Raw genomic sequence first — 22298 nt, 5'->3', positions numbered from 1 at the left:
TATATCTAACCTATTTCCTTTTATAAAATAAAATAAAAAAATGGTAAGTTTTTTTTATGTAGATCATGTGTCTTAAGGTTTGTTTCGTTTATTTTTTTAATTAAAACAAATTTTAAAAAAGGAAACCTCTTCTTGCCGTGGGTGTCCAAATTGGGTAAGTTTTGTCCTTAAAAGCTTGACACTATCCTTTTTCTTCTCACCCACGATCTCTCTAAGCCACCTCTTCTTCTTCTAATTTTTTTTTTCTCTCATTTTTCTATAAGTGTTTGCTGTTTTTCAGAGAAGGAACAATGGTGAAAACTCGTGGAGCTTCCTCTAAGAAGACCCCTGCTTCTCAATCCAGAAAGGTGTCCTCTCCATCGCCTCCTCCATCTGTGTCAACGGCGCCTCCATCTAATCCAGCACCTGCCACATCTGTTGGGAAAACTTGCAAATCCAAGGCGCGCAAGAAGGTGTTCTCCCTCTCTAATGAACACCCCATGGTGTTTCCAGATATCACAGCTGATATTGTTGATGTTGCACCACCATCTGAAGTGGTGGTGCCCTCTCGAGCCAAGAACCTATCTCCTCTTCCGATTGAATCGTCTCTGACGGCTAGGGCAAAATCAAAATCTGTTTCATCTTCTTCCAAAGCTCCTGCTGCTGGGTTACTCAAACTGCCATTGAAGCCGAGCCAGCCCAAGAAAAATTATGTGGCTCCAAAAAGAAAATTGGGGTTGGACTCGTCTTCTTCCCCCTTGACTGCTACCAAGAAAAGATTGAAGGCTCATCCCCCTTCTCCGACTTCCTCCGATTTTGACCCTGAGGACGGAAAATCTGAATCTGAAGCAACCTGTGATACCACCTTATCTGATGAAACTGTTCCTGACAATGCAGAATCAGAGGCTGAGTCTGATGAACCAGAACAAGAAGACATTGTCCCCTCTGAACAAGAAGTCGAATCTGACACAGAGCCAGTTGCATCTCCTTTGTCATCCAAGGCTAAAGGCAAGAGACCTATTTTTGATTCTACACCATCTCCAAAACGTTCAGGTGTAAATTTCAAACCCTATTCTTCAACTTTTTGTTATAATGATAATGCTTGTGATATGGTTCTCTATGCTTAAAGGAAATTTATCATTGAGAAAAATTATGTCTTGAGTGATCATCGGCCTTATGGTGTGCTAACAATGCTTCAAGATCGAAAATGGACAGGTTCTTCGGTTAAATTTACTGGTTTTGTGGATAGAATAGTCAAGGAATTCTATGCCAATCTTACTAATGAAATTATTGAACCTAAATCTCCTCTGTATTGTAAAGTGTTTGTTAGGGGTCATTGGTTCTCTTTTTCTCCTCAAGACATTGCCCATGCTTTGCATCTTCCTCTTGATGTCGAGGATCATGATGATCTTGCCACTCTTGACAAAGATACGGTTATCACTGAATTAGTAGGGAAAAAAATGGTATGGCCATCTAATACAGTCATCTCGGTCTCTAATCTCACCTACACTTATGCTGTCCTTCATAAGTTTGCCACAACGAATTGAAAACCAACTTCTCACACCGCAACTATCTCATTTGACATGGCCTCGTTTTTGTACAAGGTGGGGACCTGTATTGGTATAAACTTGGCTATGGTCATCCATGATCAAATCATTGGATTTCGAAAAGGTAATAGGAAAAACTTGAATCTTCCTTTTCCTCAAGTTATTTATAAAGTGTTGAGTATGCAGAAAAAAGATCACCAACGAGATCAAGAAGGTGGCTCCCACTACTGCTGCTTCCTACAAGGCCTCTGCTCCTCCTACTGAAGCCATTGATGCTCCATCAACCAAGAAAGTCAAGCCCCAATCTCTGAAGTTTGCCTCGGATGACATTCCTCATGCATCCTCCTCTGTTGCCACAGATTCAAGACTTGTTGCTACAGAAATAGCTGCTGTTCGAGCCTCTGTTGATTCTTTGGTTGCTCGAGTGATGTCGATTGAAGGACTGCAACGTTCTGTGTTGGATGCTATTCAAACTCTGTCCAAGGATCCAGTCGTCTAGTTTTTCTTATTTTTATGTCTAGTGTCCTAAGAACATTGATACACTCTTTTGATTTTGTTTTATGGTTCTTTGGCTTCTTTGAAAGACACAAAGGGGGAGAGTAGATACTTCTCAAAACCTACTTTTTTTGTTGTTTTTGTTTAACTCTGGACCTTCTTATTTTGAAGGGGAGTTAAGTCTATTTTCTTTAAATGTTTGTTATAAGTTAATGCATATTTGTAGGGGGAGTTCTTTCACTTTACTTGTCACTAACATTTGTGTTGCAGGTTTTTTGAATTAATTTTGTCTATCAAATTTCCAAAGGGGGAGATTGTAAAATCCTTTATTGGCATATTTGACAATATTGACAAAATTAATTAAAGATGATTTTTCGAAATGGGTAGTTTCCTGTTTTGTTGTGATATGTTTTCTATAATCAGATTATTATATATGTTAATAAAATAAATATATAATTTCCTATAAAAGAATATCTTTTCTTGAAATGGAAATAATTGGTATTTATTTTTATTTTTTCTGATTTGTTTGTCCAGAAATCGTGTACAGCTTGCAGAGATAATGTATATATTGTTTCCTTATTTATTTAAGAAAACTGGGTTTAAAAACTGTCTAAGTTCAATGAATCTGTCTGAACGGATTGCCAGTCTGTTTGAACAGATTCTGACTTTCCTGTTTGGGAAGATTTTCCATTTATTGGCTAATTGGTTTCTGATTTGTTTTCCACGACCTAAAGGAATTCTAAAGGGTATATAATCATCCTTAGGTCGTTGGTTTTTGATCTTCTCTCTAGGTGTATTATTTTCCAATATTTTCAAGTTTTAGAAAGACTTTTTATTATGTGAAAAACTTGAGTCCAGCAAGTTCTTAGTGGTTTATTACATTGTACTTCTGTATTGTTTTTTTTGTGTTAATAGTGCAGGTTGAACACACTTGGACATTGAAAGGCAGAATGGTTTCAATTCTCACAGATCAAAGGAAGGAGGAAAGGCAGAAGATGGGTATGAATCTGCTGAGGTTCTAATGGTGGCCTTTGGAAAATCTGATGGAGAATGGATAATGGATTCTGGGTGTTCTTTCCATATGACACCGAATATGTCCTGGTTTGAGAAGTTCACTGATCTACAGGGAGGGTCAGTGCTACTTGGAAACAATAAGCCATGTAAGGTTCAAGGAATTGGATCAATAAGGTTCAAATTGCATGATGGGATTGAAAGGATTATCCAAGAGGTGAGATTCGTTCCTGACCTTAAGAGAAATCTAATTTCTCTTGGAGAACTAGATAGGAAAGGTTATTGGTTAAAAGGTGAAAATGGCATATTGGAGGTTATGAAGGACTCAAGGATTGTCATGAGGGGTGTAAGGAAGCATGGCTTATACACATTGGAAGGAGAAGTAGTAGCTGGGTCAGTAGCTTCAGTTTCTGGAAGAGACATGTCAAGAACTGAGCTATGGCATAGAAGGTTGGGGCATGTGAGTGAAAGGGGTCTGGTAGAGCTCTGTAAACAAGGTCTGTTGTGTGGTGACAAAGTGGAGAAGCTGAATTTCTGTGAACACTGTGTTTACGGTAAGGCCTGTAGAGTTAAGTTTGGAGTTGGTCAACAAAGAACTAAAGGCACCTTGGATTTGATACATACTGATATATGGGAACCCTCTAGAACTCTATCTCATGCTGGTGCGAGATACTTCCTAACTTGTGTAGATGATTTTTCCAGAAAGTTGTGGATTCACATTCTCAAAACTAAGGATGAAGTTTATGAGACATTCAAGAATTGGAAAACAATGATTGAAAATCAAACTGAAAGGAAAATCAAGAGATTTCGTATAGATAATGGCCTTGAATTCTGTTATGATTTTTTCAATGATTATTGCAGAAAGATGGGCATTGCCAGGCATAAAACAGTTGCTAGAACGCCCCAGCAAAATGGCCTAGCAGAAAGGTTCAACAGAACCATACTCAAGAGGGTTAGATGTATGCTCCTAAGTGCTGGTGTTCCAAAGATTTTTTGGGCAGAGGCTGTATCAACAGCTTGTTTCCTGATAAACAGGTGTCCTTCAACAACTTTAAAAATGAAACACCAGAAGAAGTCTGGTCTGGTCATCCTCCTACTTATGACAGACTTAGAGTGCTTGGTTGTGTTGCCTATGCACACATACGGCAAGACAAGTTGGAACCCAGGGCCTTGAAGTGCATGTTCATAGGGTACCCAGAAGGTGTCAAAGGGTATAAGTTGTGGTGTTTGGAGGATGGATATAGGAAATTCATTGTGCGTAGAGACGTTGTGTTCAATGAGTCTGAAATGGCTTACAACACAGCATTAAATGTGAACAAGGGAAAATCTTATTTAACTCCAAAAAATGCAATGTTTGAGGTGGAGCCTGATGATACAACTCAGAATAAACAAGGTGATAGCAGGACATCTGAGGAAGAGTGTTTAGAGGAAACTCAACCTAGTGTTGAAGATGAAACAGATGACTACCTGCTAGCTCGAGATAGGACCAGAAGACAGATAAAACCACCTGAAAAATTTGGTTATGCTGATCTGATGGCTTTCTCACTTGTAGCTGCCAGTGAAGTTTTGGAGGATGAGCCAAAAAGTTACAAGGATGCAATGGCCAATAAGGATAAGCTAAAATGGGGTGAAGCTATGGATGAGGAAATGAAATCACTCCGTGACAACCATACATGGGAACTAGTCAAGAAACCTGCTGGTGCCAAGTTAGTAAGCAGTAAATGGATTTACAAGATGAAAGAAGGGATTCCAGGAGTGGAACAAGGCAGGTTTAAGGCAAGGCTAGTTGCTAGAGGCTTCACACAGAAAGAAGGCATTGATTATAATGATGTTTTCTTACCTGTTGTAAAGCATAGATCAATTAGGATACTCTTAGCTATGGTTACAAAGTTTGATTTGGAGCTGGAACAAATGGACGTAAAGACAGCCTTTTTGTATGGAGAGTTGGAAGAGGTTATCTATATGAGACAACCTGAAGGTTTTGAAGAAAAAGGCAAGGAAGATTATGTCTGTAAGCTAAACAGATCCTTGTATGGATTGAAGCAATCTCCCAGACAATGGAATAAGAGATTTGATGATTTCATGTCAAGAATTAAGTTCAACAGAAGTAAGTATGACAACTGTGTTTACTTCAAATTTATCACACCTAATACTTTTGTTTTCTTACTGTTATATGTTGATGATATCTTGCTAACAAGCAATGATAAGAGTGAGCTAACAAAGGTAAAAGTTGAACTTAAAAGGGAGTTTGAAATGAAAGATTTAGGTGCTGCCAGTAAGATTTTGGGAATTGAGATCAAAAGGGATAGAATCAAGAAGTACGTGTTCCTATCTCAAGAGACTTACCTAAAGAAAGTGTTGGACAGGTTTGGAATGTCTGAAGCAAAGCCAGTTACCTTACCTATATCCCAACAATTCAAACTGAGCAATGATCAAGCACCTGGTTCAGAAGAAGACAAGGAATTTATGGCTGAAATTCCTTATGCAAATGCAGTAGGCTCTTTGATGTATGCCATGGTGTGTACTCGACCTAATATTGCATACTCAGTGAGTTTGGTGAGCAGGTTCATGTCAAATCCAAGAAAGGTGCATTGGCAAGCTTTGAAGTGGATACTGAGATACATAAAAGTTTCACTTGGGAAGGGTCTAGTTTATGGTGGAGCTGATAATAACTGTGACAGTTCAGCTGCCATAGAGGGTTTTGTGGACTCTGACTATGCTGGCTGCCTTGACACCAGGAAGTCACTCACAGGGTATATATTTACTGCATTTGGCACAGCTACAGCTGGAAAGCAAGCCTGCAAAAGGTAGTGGCTCTATCCACTACAGAGGCAGAGTATATTGCACTAACAGATGCTGTAAAGGAAGCACTTTGGCTGTTGGGCCAATCCAGTTGACAAGTCCAATACATTTGGACCCAAGTAAGATACAAGAGAGAGTAAAAGGGTGGATAGAGGGAAGTGACCAAAGGGAGGTTGAGGACTCAAAAGAACAGAGCACCAGCACCCAGAAGGAAGACCCACGACAGACCATGGAGGAAGAGAGAGTGCAGGCGCGTGGAACCCGTGTGCGAGTGAGACCCAAGTGGCTTCAGGAATTCGTTAGGATGGAGAGGAGCTGAAGCAAGATAGTGGCTGCCCATTTTCTGTTATTCCAATTCTGTTATTATGTTTCTGTTATTCCAAAATTGGCTGGGTATAAAGACAACTTTGTAAGAACCAGTTTTTTTCAGTGAATGAAATTGCAAGTAATTGCTCAGGAGATTTGCCTTGTCTCGAAGAAGGCCTTTTATTCTAACACTGGTGCTTTCATTGATTCTTCATTTCAGCATGAAGAACGAGGAAATCGCTGCTATGATTCAAGCTTTGGAAGCTAGTTTTCATAAATATTTAGAGCAATAATTCTGCCGATTTACAGAGAAATTGGAAGAACAAGTAGCTCGCCTAGACGATCGAGTGGACCAGCTGCAATCCCCTACACCAAAGCCGCAAGGAGAAGCCGGGAGCACAAGTCAGGACGCGGAATCACCGCCGTTGCAACGCTCAGCCGCTCCTATGGAACCACATGAAGGGAACTCCATTCTGAAGATCATGTGTGTCAAAGTGCCTCGGTTCGACGGTACCGGAGTCGAAGATTGGATTTACAAGATCAATAAATTTTTTGATCTGCATAATGTGTCTCCGACTGTGAGGTTATCCATGGTAGCCTTTCATCTTGATGGTGCTCCGTCCACATGGTACCAATGGATGGAAAAAGGGGGAGGTTTCGCTGATTGGGAGTCATTTTTACGAGCATTACGGCTGCGATTTGGAACTTCAATTTACGATGATCCACTCGGGCAGATAGCGAAATTGGTACAAACAGGTCAGGTTTCCACATTTCGGGAAGAGTTCGAACAGCTTATGACTCGTATCTCCGGTGTTCCGGAACAATATTTTCTGAATTATTTTGTGTGGGGATTGAAAACTGAGATTCGCAGGGAATTACTGTTGGCCAAACCAATAGACCTAGCCGATGCCATGGCTAAGGCGCAATTATTTGAGGATCGGCATGATGATATACTCAGTCGAGCTCGCGGGGACGGCTATCGTTCAAGTTGGGCACCAAGAGTATCACAACCAGTGGCTACGTCAGCTTTGAGTGGGTCGGGGTCAACAATCTTTGGTTCAACTCCAAACAGCGTCGGGGCTTCGCAATTTCAAAAAACCCAGCATTCACCATTACCAGTCAAACGATTATCTCCTACTGAGATTAAAGAAAAGAGAGAGAAGGGGCAGTGCTTCACATGTGATGAGAAATACAGTTTGGGGCATAAATGCAAAAATCGGGTACTGATCCTTTGTGCTCAAGATGAGGAAGAAGAAGAAACTGAGAACGGTGGGGGTGAAGAAATTAACACAGATGGTACAGACGTGTTAGTAGATGAGGTGAGCTTGAATTCCTTGTCTAATTCGAATAACCCACGCATTTTCAGAATAGTTGCACAACATGGCTCTGAGTCTTTGGAAGTTTTGATTGATACGGGCAGTAACAACAATTTTATTCAAGAAGCTTTGGCGGTCCGTCTGGGTTTGGCGTGTACAGAGACAAAGAGGTTCAAAGTTTACATGGGAAATGGGAATTCTCTTTGGTGCTCACAGTTGTGCACGGGAGTGGAGTTGATTTTACAAGGACACAAATTTAATGTGGATTTGTATGTTTTACCAATTTGGGGCTTGGATGTTGTATTGGGAATGCAGTGGTTGCAGACTTTGGGGCCCTGTATTCATGACCACAAGGCATTAACCATGGAGTTTCAATGGCAGGGTAATGTTGTGAAGTTAGCGGGATCTTCTAACCCAGCCACCCATCAGCTGTCCTTTACTCAACTACACACCATGTTGCGAGAAGGAGAAGTCCGGGATGTATTCTTGCTGTCTACAATTTCGAAGGAGGAGTCGGCCGGAGATGTGGAGATTAAGATTGTGGAAGCTACATTACCTCACGAGGGTCAAGGCATTCTTACGGAGTTTTCAGATGTATTTTCAGAGCCTAAACAGTTACCTCCCTACCGTAGCACGGACCATCGCATTTTTTTGCAGCCAAACTCGCAACCAGTCAATGTTCGGCCATACCGCTACCCTTATTTTCAGAAGGATATCATCGAGCATTTGGTTCGTGAGAGGGAACACTGTGGATTTGTTAGGCCGAGTACCAGTCCATATTCTTCGCCGGTGCTCCTAGTTAAAAAGAAGGACGGCTCGTGGCGTTTTTGTGTAGACTACCGAGCACTCAATAACATCACTGTCAAGGATCGCTTTCCTATTCCTACAATAGACGAGTTATTGGATGAATTGGGCGGGGCAACTATATTTTCGAAGCTGGATCTTAGAGCTGGGTATCATCAAATTCGTAAGGATCCTAAGGACATTCATAAAACGGCCTTCCGCACCCACGAAGGACATTACGAATTTCTGGTTATGCCGTTTGGTCTCACTAATGCTCCTTCAACTTTTCAAGCGACCATGAATCGGGTATTTAAACCATTACAACGTCACTGTGTTATTGTTTTTTTTGACGATATTCTTGCTTACAGTAAGTCCCTGCCCGAACATGCCACACATTTGAGGCTCGTTTTCCAGCTGTTGCGAGATCACTGTTTTTTCGCTAAGGGGAGCAAGTGTACATTTTTCCAGCCAACTATTGAATATTTGGGACACTTAGTTTCGTCACAAGGAGTTCGGGCTGACCCATCCAAGATTATAGCAATGGTAGATTGGCCCCAACCGTGTACTCTGAAGCAACTCCGAGGCTTTCTCGGGTTAACGGGATATTACCGTCGTTTTGTAGCTCATTATGCTTCCATTGCCGCCCCACTTACAGAGTTGCTGAAAAAGGACAATTTTACATGGACAGAAGAAGCAATCGCAGCCTTTATCCACCTCAAGAAGGCCATGACAGAAACCCCAGTACTAATGCTGCCAGATTTTTCAAAAATATTTGTTATTGAGGCGGATGCATCTAATGTCGGCATAGGAGCCGTGTTGATGCAAGAGGGTCACCCTATAGCTTTTTTTAGCAAAAAGTTGGGTCCGAAATTCATGGGTACCTCGGCATACTTGCGGGAGTTAAGGGCAGTGGTTGAGGCAGTCACCAAATGGCGACAATACTTGTTGGGCCGTCAGTTTATTATTCGCACAGATCACAAAAGTTTAAAGGAACTCCTCACTCAGGTAATACAAACACCAGAACAGCAACACTTTCTCCGAAAGCTCATTGGATTTCACTTCACTATTGAGTATAAAGCAGGAAAATCAAATACAGCAGCTGATGCTTTATCGCGGCAACACGAAAGTTCTTTTTCCTTGTTGGCGGCTGCTCAGTCCTCAGCCCGTTTTGACTTCCTGGAAGAACTACGCAGAGAGAATACAACTTGCCCAGAACTTCGCAAGTTACATACCCAATTCGCAGCAGGCAACCTGGATGCAGCAACGTACAACGTCAGAGATGGTTTACTGTATTACCGACAGCGGTTGCAAGTAAGTTCCAACTCTCATCTGAAACAGCAATTACTGTGGGAGTTCCATGAGACACCAACGGGAGGACACGCTGGGCCGGAGCGTACATTTTTACGCTTAAGTGCCAATTTTTTTTGGCCGGGAATGCGAACTGAGGTGCACCAGTTTGTACGAGAGTGTGCCACTTGCCAAATGATAAAATATTCCCCAACTGTTCCTTATGGGTTATTGCAGCCATTAGAACTACCGGAGCGCGTTTGGGAAGACTTAGCCATGGACTTCATTGTGGGGCTGCCCAAGTCTTACGGGGTTTCGAATATTTTGGTGGTGGTGGACCGATTCACTAAGTACGCCCATTTTGGAGCACTTCCAAACCAGTATTCAGCAACAAAGGTAGCGGAGTTGTTTGCCAACATGGTCATCAAACTTCACGGGATGCCGAGATCCATTGTCTCGGATCGTGATCCGATTTTTACAAGTGCTTTTTTGAGAAAGTTATTTGAGTTGATGGGTACAAAACTGAAAATGAGTTCTTCGTATCATCCCCAAACGGACGGGCAAACAGAAGTGACTAATCGTTATTTGGAGCAATACCTTCGTGCATTTACAGCGGATAATCCTAAGCAGTGGAGCAAATTTCTTTCCTGGGCAGAATATCATTATAACACCAGCCAACATTCAGCGATAGGCATGACACCCTTTTAGGCGGTGTATGGACGGACCCCTCCCACCATTCCAGCATATACACGCGGCACCACTAGTATTCAGGCGGTGGAAGAGGATCTGGTGGCCAGAGACAGTATCCTTCGACAGCTCAGAACTAATTTGCTGCAAGCTCAAAACCGCATGAGGCAACAAGCGAATAAGAAGCGCCGTGACATACAGTTTCAAATTGGGGATTTGGTATTGGTGAAGTTACAACCATACAGGCAAGCCACAGTAGCGAAGCGACTCCATTCAAAACTCTGCAAAAGGTATTTCGGACCATTTCCGATCAAGGCTCACGTGGGGCAGGTTGCATATACGCTTGAATTACCAGAAGGCAGCAGGATTCACCCCACATTCCATGTTTCAGTATTGAAGCCATTTTATGGACCAACTCCTCCCACTTGTTACCCTCTTCCCGAATTGGTTGTTAACAACAAACCAGTAATGATTCCGCAAGCTATCATATCCACCAGAGAGCACAAAGGAGAAAGACAGGTATTGGTGCAATGGTCGCTGAGTGCTCCAGAAGATGCAACCTGGGAGACCCTTTCTGAATTTGGTAAGCTGTATGACATTTCCAACCTTAAGGACAAGGTTGTTGTCGAAGAGGGGGGCAGTGTTGGGCCAATCCAGTTGACAAGTCCAATACATTTGGACCCAAGTAAGATACAAGAGAGAGTAAAAGGGTGGATAGAGGGAAGTGACCAAAGGGAGGTTGAGGACTCAAACGAACAGAGCACCAGCACCCAGAAGGAAGACCCACGACAGACCATGGAGGAAGAGAGAGTGCAGGCGCGTGGAACCCGTGTGCGAGTGAGACCCAAGTGGCTTCAGGAATTCGTTAGGATGGAGAGGAGCTGAAGCAAGATAGTGGCTGCCCATTTTCTGTTATTCCAATTCTGTTATTATGTTTCTGTTATTCCAAAATTGGCTGGGTATAAAGACAACTTTGTAAGAACCAGTTTTTTTCAGTGAATGAAATTGCAAGTAATTGCTCAAGAGATTTGCCTTGTCTCGAAGAAGGCCTTTTATTCTAACATTGGCTGAGAGGAATAGCTAAAGAGCTTAAGCTTCAAGACCAGATTATCACAGTTCATTGTGATAGCCAGAGTGCAATACACTTGTCCAAAAATCAAGTTTATCATGAGAGAACTAAACATGTGGACATCAAGCTACATTTTGTTAGAGAAGTCATCTCAGAAGGAGCTGTATCTGTTCAGAAAGTTGCTACTGATGATAACCCATCTGACATGATCACTAAAGTGTTACCAAGCAGCAAGTTCTTTTACTGTTTGGACTTGATTCAACTTAAGTGATCCCTTGTCCACTGTTTTGTCAAAAAATAGCAGCCACATTGTTGAATTTTTTCTAATGTCATAGCTACTAAACCAGGGTGGAGATCTGTAGGAATTGGTTCAGTCAGCTATGCTGACCTGTTCATTTCAGTTACTAACAGCTTAACTGTTTTACTCTTCTTAGTAATGTTAATTAAGTATAGTTGCCTATAAATAGACATTACATTGTACAGGTTATTTTTTTTAATGTCAATTTACATTGTATTAGCTCTGTAATCTTGTAAACAAACTGATATAGAAGGCTTTCAAGATTGTAATGTGGATTGATATTCAGCAATAAAGAAAGTGGCTATTTCATTCAAATTCTCTACTTCTTCTCACCTCTGTTCTTTAATTTTCTCTGTCTAAAGTTCTATCAGATTGATCTTAAGCTATTTGATCAATTGTATTTGATTAAGGATTCACAACAGATTAATTATTATTAGTTTTGTGTAATACTACCTCCCAAGGATTGAAGAAAGCATGTCATGGTGCATATTGGTCAAGTGCTCAGGATCATGGTGTTGTTTCTCTCACCCATATAAACTATGTGAACCTATACATATGAAGATAGCAGAATATATATATATATATACTTACTTCACTCCTGGCATGAACCTGGCTATATACGACTAGGAAAAAATAGGCTATCATGAACAAAGAACCACATATTTGTGAAAAGGGCTCTCATGTCTTGAGACTTCAGACACAAGTAACAATCAGAATTCTACCACGTATAGTTGTTTAGAGCTTGCATTGGGGCATTGTCTTATATATATAGGGCTAATTCATGACTAAATTAATAGCCTAATATAGATTTTTTTTTTCTTTTTTCCAAGAGCCTTTTTGGATGTTTATGTGAATCATGATTTTGATTTGATTTGAATGTACTTATTCAATTCATATATATATATATGCTGTTAAGCTGTTCAAAGAAATATAATGTAAAATAACATTAAAAAAACTAGTATTATTTAGAGTTATAGAATGTATGGTATTCATATTCTCCATGTGTTTGGGGAAGTTGGCAAATTGGCAGTCTTTCTGACTTTGACTATGAACATTAGAAGTTACTAAACTTAATGTGATGATATATATACATTTATATGATAAGTACTAATTAATATACCTTAAAATATACTAATTATATCTTTAATAATAATTGAAACTTGTCAATATTGTCACATAGGTGATCATCATAAGCTAAACATCTTCATTTTAATCTAATTAACCAATAAAGTTCTCTTTCTCTCTCTCTCTCTCTCTCTCTTGTACCAACCCAATAGTTTGAGCATATTAATAAGCCATCTTAAAAAGATTACAAAAACTCGAATTATGATTATATATATATATGAATTAATTTTAATGAGAAACTTAATAATTAAAGTCAAATGTAGAGAATATTAATGTACAAATATAAAGGATTGGGGTCTAAGAAATTGACTAAATATTAATATAGAATAATTGAAAAGATAAGCTTCAGAAAGTAAGCTACCATGGAAAGTTGAACAAGTCATTCTTATTCAAGGTGATTAATTTTATTTCCATCATTGTTGATTTGTTACATCATAACTTGTAGCCTATAACGATTCAACTTTATTTTTTTAATTGCGTAAAATCAGAGATTATCCTGATACAATCTTCAAATATATATTTGCCTTTGTATAATAGTATACTTATACAAAGAAGAGAATAAATGAGCTATTTACTTGTAAAACAAATTTATTGATTGACATAGATAATCAAAAGATCAGTGTGTTATCGGTAGAGAACTGTGGTTTATTAATTGATAAACATGATAGCTTTAGGCGTGTTTCCTATTTTATATTCATTTCAATTGACTTTATGTACATTTATTTTGATGCGTAAGAGTGTGAAAATTACACCATCACTCTTACTGTGATCACATCACTACCATCCTTTTAGCATTATGATTTTGGATACATAATCCAAAACTTTGTTAACAACCTAATCTATGCAAGTTTTTTTCTGTTGTCTGTGGTACAAACATATCCTATTGTAAAACTGAGTCCTTTTGCAGCACAAGTGGGACCCAAGGTTGCCTCCCTTGCCTACTTCTCAATCTCATCTAGAGGTCCTAGCTAACTCCATCAATTTTGAAGGCAAAAAATACTAAAACGTAAACCAGTTTAGAGTGATGAAATTGGTCCTTTTTCTTTTAGGACCATTGGATTGTTTTCGTGTTTACACAGCAAGATATAACAGCATTAACAGGGGCATGTGTTAGCATATTTTCTGATGGTGCTCTGCTCCCTTTGACTCCTTTATGGATGAAGGATTTGCCTTGATTTCAGGGACATCAATGGCAACTCCTCTTGCAGCAGGCATTGATTGTGGCACTTTTAAACAAAATACTCAATGGTCATAAACTATTGACAACTTCTGACATGTTAGAGTTGAGAAGCCATATTTTGTGATAATTAGGCAAAGTTGTCCAATTTTAAGCACTTCCATTCCATGGAAACTAGATTTAAAGTTCTTGACTATACACAACCATTGGTAAAAATGTGGAAGCAAATAGCATCATCCTCAAAATTGTGAAGCATCGCATACAATATAAATGGTCATCATTCTTTTCTTTTTCTTTTTTTGAAGCATTATGGGTTTCATCACGGGAACAGTAGCTTTATCTTGAAAAAGAACATAGCCACTAATGACAATGAAGAAACAAAAGCTAAGAAAAGGTACCACTCTATATTGTGGGAATCCGAGGGCTACCCTTCTGGAAAGGGGCAATATCAAAAATGGGATTTAGGGCCCTACACTAAAAATACAATACATCACTATACCATATCATAGTAATTATGAGAACTAGTTATGGAGATTTAAGGTGAATCCATTATTGCAATTGACTAGAGTCACTTGAATCACTAGGTTCACTCATATATATATATATATATGTAGCTCTACTCATACCCCACCAACGCCAAAAGTTACAAACCAAATACTTAGGTGCCAAAAAAAGGTCTTAGAAACTAATACATTATCATTCATCTAAGTCTAATACTATTAAGCTACTAACTCAAAGAATATTGTACCAAAATCTGAGTATTGTTATGTATGCTTGAGTGCATAATATGATCTATATATATATATATATATATTTATATATGTGTGTGTATATAAGGAAGAAACATGCAGCCAATGTTTACAAAGAAGATAGTGGTGCTTTTAAAGTGTGTCTATGAAGCAAATACTGGAGCAAGCACTCATCACAACCATTCGTGGCCTACTGTTCAAGTTGACAAAGTAGAAAAATAAAAGTTGGGAAAGTGAATAAAATAAAATCAATCAATCTAAATTTTTCAGCAAAAAAAATAAAGATAAAAATTATGCCTCACGTGAATTGAATGATTCCCCATGCGTAAAGCTTACAATGCAAAATCTTTTTCCAGCATCTTTGCATTCCAGAACGCATTAAAAAGAAGTCTGTAACATAAAAAGAATCTTTATTTTACTCTTTTTTTTTAACTTTCTAACCTATATTAGTAATGCAGCAGTGCATGATTGGCTTTTTATATATAAAACTTTAGAAACTGCAAAACTCAGTAAAGTATTGGAAACAATCCAAGGCCTTCTTTGAGTTTGATATGAATTCAAGAGACTGGAAATGTACAAAAAAGAACCACGTACTTGTGGTTCTTGCTCTGTTTTTCTTTCAACACTACTTTCATGTGTCATTTAAGCTTGTTGAGGCCAAAAGTAATGTGAGTGTGTGTAGGAGTTTTAACTTATAATTATAAAGTCCTAAAGTTTTTTTTCTTTTTCTGTACACATATACTAAAGAATTAAATGCTTTCAGGTCTATATTGTGTACTTGGGAGGGAAGAAGCATGGTGAAGCAGAAGCTAACAAAAAGCTCCACCATAAATTGCTATTCAACTTGCTGGGAAGGTATGCATTTACTTGTATTAAGGAAAACGACCCTGCTTTGTCCTTTCCATTGATTCTAATGTGGATATGAGTTGCATGCTGAGATATAAAATTTTCCAGTTTCTTTTTCTTGTGTTGTGTTGTGTGTGATTAAAGCAAAGAAGTTGCAAAAAGATCTATTGTATACAGCTACAGACATGGTTTTTCTGGGTTTGCTGCAAGATTGACAGAAACTGAGGCCGAATCTATGGCAGGTATGATGGCTTGACAAGTAGTATATAATCTGAATTATCCATCTTAGCACCACTAATAATGTCCTTTACTTTGGAAATGCAGAATTTCCTCAAGTTGTCCAGGTGATCCCTAACCGCATTCACAAGCTACATACCACAAGAAGTTGGGAATTCATCGGTATCCGACACAATTCTCAGAAAAATGACTTGACTGAGAATATGGGGAAAGGAACCATCATTGGTGTCATTGATTCTGGTAAAAACAAATAGTATCTGAAAAGAATGAAACAACAGCCAAAATTTATACTACAACTCAAACTAATCCATACATTTGCAGGTGTTTGGCCAGAGTCTGAAAGTTTTAATGACAAAGGCATGCCCCCAATCCCATCACACTGGAGAGGAATCTGCCAACAAGGAGATGAGTTTAACAATACAAACTGCAATAGGAAAATCATTGGTGCTCGTTGGTTCATAAAAGGATTAGTGGCAGAAACTAAAAAGCCTATAAACAGAACCAATACTGGGGAGTATTTATCCCCAAGAGATGGAAATGGCCATGGCACTCACACAGCTTCAACAGCAGCTGGCTATTTTGTGGAACAGGCCAGCCATAAAGGACTAGCTGCAGGGTTGGCCAGAGGAGGAGCACCTCTTGCTCACTTAGCAATTTATAAGGCTTGCTGGGGTGAAGGAGGCTGCACAAACGCTGATCTTCTGAAAGCATTCGATAAAGCTATACATGATGGAGTGGACGTACTATCTGTTTCTGTTGGCATTGAGGTTCCTTTGTACTCCTATGTTGATCTGCGTGACACAATTGCAATTGGGTCCTTCCATGCGGCTGCAAAGGGGATTACGGTTGTTTCTTCTGCAGGAAATAGTGGTCCCACTTCACAAACCATTTCAAACACTGCACCATGGCTCATCACTGTTGCAGCCACCACAATAGACAGGGCCTTTCCAACAGTCATTACACTAGGAAATAACCAAACTCTCTGGGTAAAACTATCGCCCATTAGGAGTCAATACCTGAAAATTGGGCAAATGAAATAAGATTTCTTCAATAGTTTTTGCTCTTTGCAGGGCCAATCTATTGACACTGGAAGACATAACCATGGTTTTGCTGGCATTACATACTCCGAGCGCATAGCTGTTGACTCCACCGATTCTTCAGCGTGAGATTTCTCGTCTAGTTAAAGTTTGTACTTTCCTTTTTAATTAAATGATACAAATAATAAAATGAAATAATGAAAAACAAAAGCACAATCTGAATCTCTTACTAATTTCTGTTACAAATATTCAAGCAAGGATTGCGAGCTTGGAAGTCTAAATGCAACATTAGCAGCAGGAAAAATAGTACTATGCTTTTCAGACTTATATGATCAGCAGGATATAGCTTCAGCAGCAACTGCTGTCCAGGAAGCAGGAGGAGTTGGAGTCATTTTTGCCCAGTCTCACAATGATGGACTTCAATCATGTGATATCCCATGTGTTAAAGTGGATTACGAAGTAGGGACACAAATAATTTCCTACATAAGAAGAGCAAGGTAAAAAAACAAAACTCATAAATTACGAGGCCATCCATACGATTCACACTGACCTTTATTGCTTGTCCATCCCACTATGAAGGTCTCCAATAGCAAAGCTGAGTTCTCCAAACACTGTGATAGGCAAATGGACGTCCCCACGAGTTGCCACTTTCTCATCCAGAGGGCCAAGTTCCCTGACCCCAGCTGTTCTAAAGGTATAGCTGAGAAGTAAAACTTCAAATCTATAAGAAAAAATTATTCCATTTAACCACCAATCTTAACACTTATAAAGCAATACAATTGAGTTGCCTAGATTTTATCGATACTTGACACTGATTTCCTAAATTACATGACACGCGACAAGTCCATTTGGGTTATGACAACTTGATAGTGTATAAATTATACTGAAAAAACATTGTCTTTCATTTTCAAGTCTTCACAGAAGCATAAAACACCACTAGTCTTGTACTCTTATTTCCAATATTATTACCTCCTCTTACAATGTTTCATCAATTGGGCACAGCCCGACGTAGCTGCCCCCGGCGTGGACATATTAGCTGCCTTCCCACCATTTAACTCCAAATCCGGAAATGGTTACTATACACTGCTATCAGGAACTTCAATGGCATGTCCCCACGTAGCTGGGATTGCTGCACTGATCAAATCCCTTCATCAGCATTGGTCCCCTGCAGCCATAAGATCAGCCCTCGTCACCACTGGTGAGTCAAAAAAACCAAATAATCTTATTCTACTATTCGTATGATACACATAAAGGAAGAAAAAAAAAACTCTAAGTTTTACAAGGAAACTGCAGCTTCCCAAACTGGAACAGACGGAACAGACATATCTGCCGAAGGCCCAAATCGCAAAGCCGCTGACCCATTTGACATCGGCGGTGGCCAGGTGAATCCCATTAGAGCTATGGACCCCGGACTCATATTCGACACCTCTACAGAGGACTACGTCGAATACCTCTGCTCCTTGGGCTACCGAACCTCATCGATCACTCGTTTAACAGAGTCCGATATCACTTGCGGTCGAAAACGACAAGCCGGGTCGAACCTAAACCTAAACCTCCCTTCCATTACGATTCCGAACCTGAAAACGACAACGTCAGTGACAGTAACAAGGACGGTGACGAATGTGGGTGAATTCGACTCGGTGTACGAGGCAGTTGTGGAAGCTCCAAGTGGCGTGGAAATGAGAGTTGAACCTCAGGTGTTGAGGTTCGATACGACAACAAGAAGATTGTCGTTTGAGGTGACCTTCTTCTCGGCCCAAAGGGTGCATGGAGATTATAAGTTTGGGAGCCTTACATGGTTTGATGGAAAGCATCGGGTGAGGAGTCCTGTGGCCGTGCGTGTCATCACATATGAATCGTATGCTGATGCATGATAATACAAGTAGTATTTAATATTGCGTCTCAATATTTTGTTACCGTTTTAAGTTTTATAGTACAATATTAAATTGGATTAATGATAGTATAAATTATAGTTCTTTTATGATGTAAAATTATAAATTTTTTTAATGGAAATGGAATAATTTGAAATACAATTAGTTATTTTGTCACCTCACTTCGTATAGTATACATTTGTTCATTCACTCTCGACATTGTCTCTAAATAACAAAATTAGTATTTTTTATCTCATAACTACTTTTCTGAATATAAATTTGCTCCCAAATTTTTTGTCCATCATTAAATATGTAACATACATGATAAAACGATTTCAATTTTACCTTTAAAATTTATTTTTATTATAAATTTGACTATACAATTAATTTTATTTTTATTTAACTGTTACATAAATTAAAACAAAAGAAAATATTTATTCACTTTTACTAATAATGTATAGAAGTTGATTATGTAATTTTTTGTTGGATTATATAGTTAATTAAATGGTTTGAAAATTTTTGAATAAAGTTAAATTATTTATAATAATGTTTTTAATGTATTTGTTAGCTATAAGTTAAAAAAAATGGGAAAATGTTGATTTGGAAAAAACTCAAAGAATCTATAAATTTATAGTCTCGTTATGACTGTGTTATTCTTTTTAATAATAAAACTTAATGAAAGTTTGTTTGTTATACCCAGATTTCGAGCCATGGTAAATGTGACCTCGAAAGTTGGATTCGCAACAAATGGTCTCGTAAGGATTAGAGTATGCTCCAGGATTGTATATCAAGCCTGCAAAGTACGATATATGACCTCGAATGTGGTGACCTCGAAACAATCACGATCTCGAAAGGCAGCTCCGAGAACACACTCATCTTCAGGGACGACTTCGGATCAGGGGTCTCGAGCTCGATGTACGTACGATCTCGAAAGCCACGTGAACTCGGGAGATGTCATTAGCTCGGACGACGACGGGAAACCTGGGGAACTAAAGCCTTAGAGATACGCAATAACCACCTTGAATATCTACAAGTATTATAAATATGAGATGAAATCCTCATTTATTAATGTAAATCTCCTAGAATCGTGGGATATTATTTGATCAGTTATGCGTTTCCTGGTCTTCAGGGACGTTTCCTTTTATATCTGATTGTAGGCATTTAAAGTCAATTATTTAATTTACACAAAAAGAGTAACTACCCAAAATATGTGGGATAGTATTCTGCATCCTTTTCTATAAATAGAGAGGTCATGCATCATTGTAAATGACCGAAATTCTGATCCTTGAGAGAAAACTCTGAAGAATTCATGCTAAAGAATTTTCAGAGATAATCTTAAGATTAATAACAGAGACTCGTGGACTAGGCAGATTTAACTGCTGAACCACGTAAAAATCGTGTGTTTGATTTGTTTTATTTCATTTGGCCATTGTCATTCATTGTTTACGTGCTCTTCTTTTATTTTTTGACGAAAAACGGCGTCAACAGTTTGGTGCTTTCGTTGAGAGCCTTAAGCATTCATCCCTGAGAGATTCATGGCCGCAAACAATCAGAACACGCCTGAAGAAAATTACCCAAGACGTCCTGGAAAGCAACCAATGGAGAACTCGGATGTTGAAGAGAGGAGTGGGTCCACTGATTCCCGGGGACCACCTCCTCCACCGAGAGATGAGGATATGTACTACAATCCTGAGCGTTACGTTCCTATCGTAGAACTGGAAAACCGGCAGCTGAAACAGTTGTTGGCAGATGCCAACAAACGGAATGAGGAGTTGACTAGGATGGCCGCAGAGGCGCAGGTGGCTCAGCCCCCGCCTCTGCGCGAAAACCAAGTCCCTCCTCCAAGGGACGTGCATGTTCCTCCCCGGAGGCCCCGTGGACGTCCACGAAAAGATGCTGCCACAAGGAAGCCGACTCAACCTCCAGCACCAGCAGAGCCATCTGCTCCTCCTAGGCCCCAGAGGAGTACCCGAGCTCGGGTCCCGCCTAATCCACCTGTGGAAGTGCCTGCAGGAACTGAGAATAACCGAACTCCTGCCGAGGCTCGGACTCAGGTTCCTGGTAGTGCACCGAACGCGACTGACCCATCTTGGGCAAATTCTGGACCCTCTAGGCCGAGGCAAGGACGGCAGCCACCATCGCCTATACGGTTCCCTCCGTCACCCATAAGATATCCTTCACCTCCCCGCAGAAACGCTCAACCTGTTCGAGATCAGGATCAAGGGCGTACGGGGGATAGACAAGGACACAGGGAGACTTTCCAGGAGCAGAGAGGCGCACAATCTGAGAAAAGTCAGACGTCCCGGTCTCGCACTGCGGAGACGAGGCGACATGGGAAGAATCCATCACGAAATGACCGATCAATGAGTTTCACCAGTGACGAGTCCGGAGAGACCAGGTCTGTCAGTAAACACGACCGAGGTCGTAAAAATACTGGAAACCGCAAGAATCGTCCTGACATACGAAATCATCTGAATCAGAGTAGGGGAAGGGAGATCAGACAAATCCGGACTTGAGGAATCACCTGAATGGGCGTAGAGATCCCTCACGGAGACGCGAGCCTAGAATCATGATCAATGACTGTCAATTCCAGACAACACCTCCTACGGACCCAGTCCAAGAAAGGATCGATCAACTCGAAAAAGCCTTTAGGCTTTTAAAGAATGAACGAGGGAATGGTCGATATGAGGACTCTGATGCGGAGCTCGAGCCGTTTGCTCCACATATTTCTAACACTCAATTTCCTCAAGGGTTCCGGATTCCTCACGTCCCAGCATTTGAAGGAAAAACCGACCCATGTAGTCACCTGAGTACATTCAACACTATTATGAGAGCTAGTAACGTGGGTTACGAGCCCAGGTGCATGTTGTTTCCAACATCATTGGCAGGACCTGCCAAGAGTTGGTTCGAAAAGTACAAGAGACACTCGATAACTTCATGGGATCAGTTGTCTAGAGACTTCAAGAAGCAGTTCCGAGCTATGATGGGAGTCAGACTAGAGGCATCCACTTTGACTAACGTCCGACAACAGCCGGGCGAAACACTGAAAAGCTACCTGACAAGATTTAATCTAGAGGTCGCCCGAGCTCGAGATGTGGATGACAGTGGGCACCTTATGGCTATCAGAGCTGGTGTTTTACCCGGAAGTGCCCTTTGGGATGACATGCAAGGGAAACCGGTGAGGTCAATAACCGAGTTTAACAGACGAGCACAGAGGTTTGTCAATGTAGAGGAGGCGAGGTCAACGCTCAAGGCGACCTCGCAGTCCGAAACTACAACGATAAACATCAACTCCGCCTCAACCTCGGCTGACCCAGCAGCTCCACAACCTACCTCGGAGAATCCCTCCAAGAGGAAAAAGAGCGAGGGAAATAACCCCGAAGCTGAGGGAGGAAAGAAAAAGAAAGGAGAGAGGTATTTCTCCGTGTATAAAGTGCACACCGAGCTCAACGAGTCCCAGGAAAACATATACCTGGCTAATGAAAACCAGGTCCCCTTCAGGCGTCCGGACCCAATGAGAAATCAAAAATCCAAGAGGGATTCCAGTAAGTATTGCCGGTTCCACAGAGACACCGGACACACAACTGATGAATGTCGACAGCTGAAGGACGAGATCGAAGGGTTGATCTCGAGAGGTTATTTCCGGCAGTATGTCAAAAACCAGAGTATTGGACAG

General features: G+C 40.3%; 3 protein-coding genes and 2 long non-coding RNA genes across 7 annotated transcripts; 3 read left to right on the top strand and 2 right to left on the bottom strand.

The window, feature by feature from the left end:
* Positions 1-290: 290 nt before the first annotated feature.
* Positions 291-1106, top strand: LOC133779949 (uncharacterized). The gene has a single exon (XM_062219844.1). The coding sequence runs from the start codon at positions 291-293 to the stop codon at positions 1104-1106; it is 816 nt and encodes a 271-aa protein (XP_062075828.1).
* Positions 1107-10375: 9269 nt separating this feature from the next.
* On the top strand, positions 10376-11098 carry LOC133779947 (uncharacterized). Its single transcript, XM_062219843.1, has one exon. The coding sequence runs from the start codon at positions 10376-10378 to the stop codon at positions 11096-11098; it is 723 nt and encodes a 240-aa protein (XP_062075827.1).
* A 3938-nt stretch (positions 11099-15036) lies between these two features.
* LOC133778177 (subtilisin-like protease SBT3.10) lies at positions 15037-18787 on the top strand. 2 transcript variants are annotated; one of them, XM_062218041.1, is made up of 10 exons: positions 15037-15299; positions 15395-15486; positions 15622-15719; positions 15802-15954; positions 16036-16700; positions 16785-16876; positions 17006-17248; positions 17331-17445; positions 17754-17949; positions 18045-18787. In XM_062218041.1, the coding sequence occupies exons 1-10, from the start codon at positions 15183-15185 to the stop codon at positions 18623-18625; spliced, it is 2352 nt and encodes a 783-aa protein (XP_062074025.1). In that variant the 5' UTR covers positions 15037-15182; the 3' UTR covers positions 18626-18787. The 2 variants fall into 2 exon arrangements, with proteins under 2 accessions (XP_062074025.1, XP_062074026.1); XM_062218042.1 differs by lacking the exon at positions 15037-15299 and having other exon boundaries at positions 15407-15486; positions 15586-15719.
* Positions 15923-16399, bottom strand: LOC133778179 (uncharacterized). Its single transcript, XR_009869043.1, has 2 exons — positions 16269-16399; positions 15923-16105 (listed from the first exon to the last, which is right to left on the bottom strand). It is a non-coding gene; the product is annotated as an uncharacterized LOC133778179 (long non-coding RNA).
* Positions 16731-18168, bottom strand: LOC133778178 (uncharacterized). 2 transcript variants are annotated; one of them, XR_009869041.1, is made up of 4 exons: positions 18032-18168; positions 17721-17916; positions 17302-17472; positions 16731-17230 (listed from the first exon to the last, which is right to left on the bottom strand). It is a non-coding gene; the product is annotated as an uncharacterized LOC133778178 (long non-coding RNA). The 2 variants fall into 2 exon arrangements; XR_009869042.1 differs by having other exon boundaries at positions 17302-17451.
* Positions 18788-22298: the final 3511 nt, after the last annotated feature.

This window comes from Humulus lupulus, chromosome 5, assembly GCF_963169125.1.
Source record: "Humulus lupulus chromosome 5, drHumLupu1.1, whole genome shotgun sequence".
NCBI classification, from domain to species: Eukaryota; Viridiplantae; Streptophyta; class Magnoliopsida; order Rosales; family Cannabaceae; genus Humulus; species Humulus lupulus.
This window is presented reverse-complemented; position numbering and strand designations above follow the sequence as displayed.

What these genes read in the sequence shown, in the direction of transcription:
- LOC133779949 (XM_062219844.1), top strand. Translation starts at nt 291, where the DNA reads ATGGTGAAAACTCGTGGAGCTTCCTCTAAGAAGACCCCTGCTTCTCAA.
- LOC133779947 (XM_062219843.1), top strand. Translation starts at nt 10,376, where the DNA reads ATGAGGCAACAAGCGAATAAGAAGCGCCGTGACATACAGTTTCAAATT.
- LOC133778177 (XM_062218041.1), top strand. Translation starts at nt 15,183, where the DNA reads ATGAATTCAAGAGACTGGAAATGTACAAAAAAGAACCACGTACTTGTG. An exon ending in TCCTACATAAGAAGAGCAAG is followed by an intron (nt 17,249 to 17,330) that starts GTAAAAAAACAA and finishes CCCACTATGAAG; the next exon opens with GTCTCCAATAGCAAAGCTGA. An exon ending in ATCAGCCCTCGTCACCACTG is followed by an intron (nt 17,950 to 18,044) that starts GTGAGTCAAAAA and finishes AGGAAACTGCAG; the next exon opens with CTTCCCAAACTGGAACAGAC.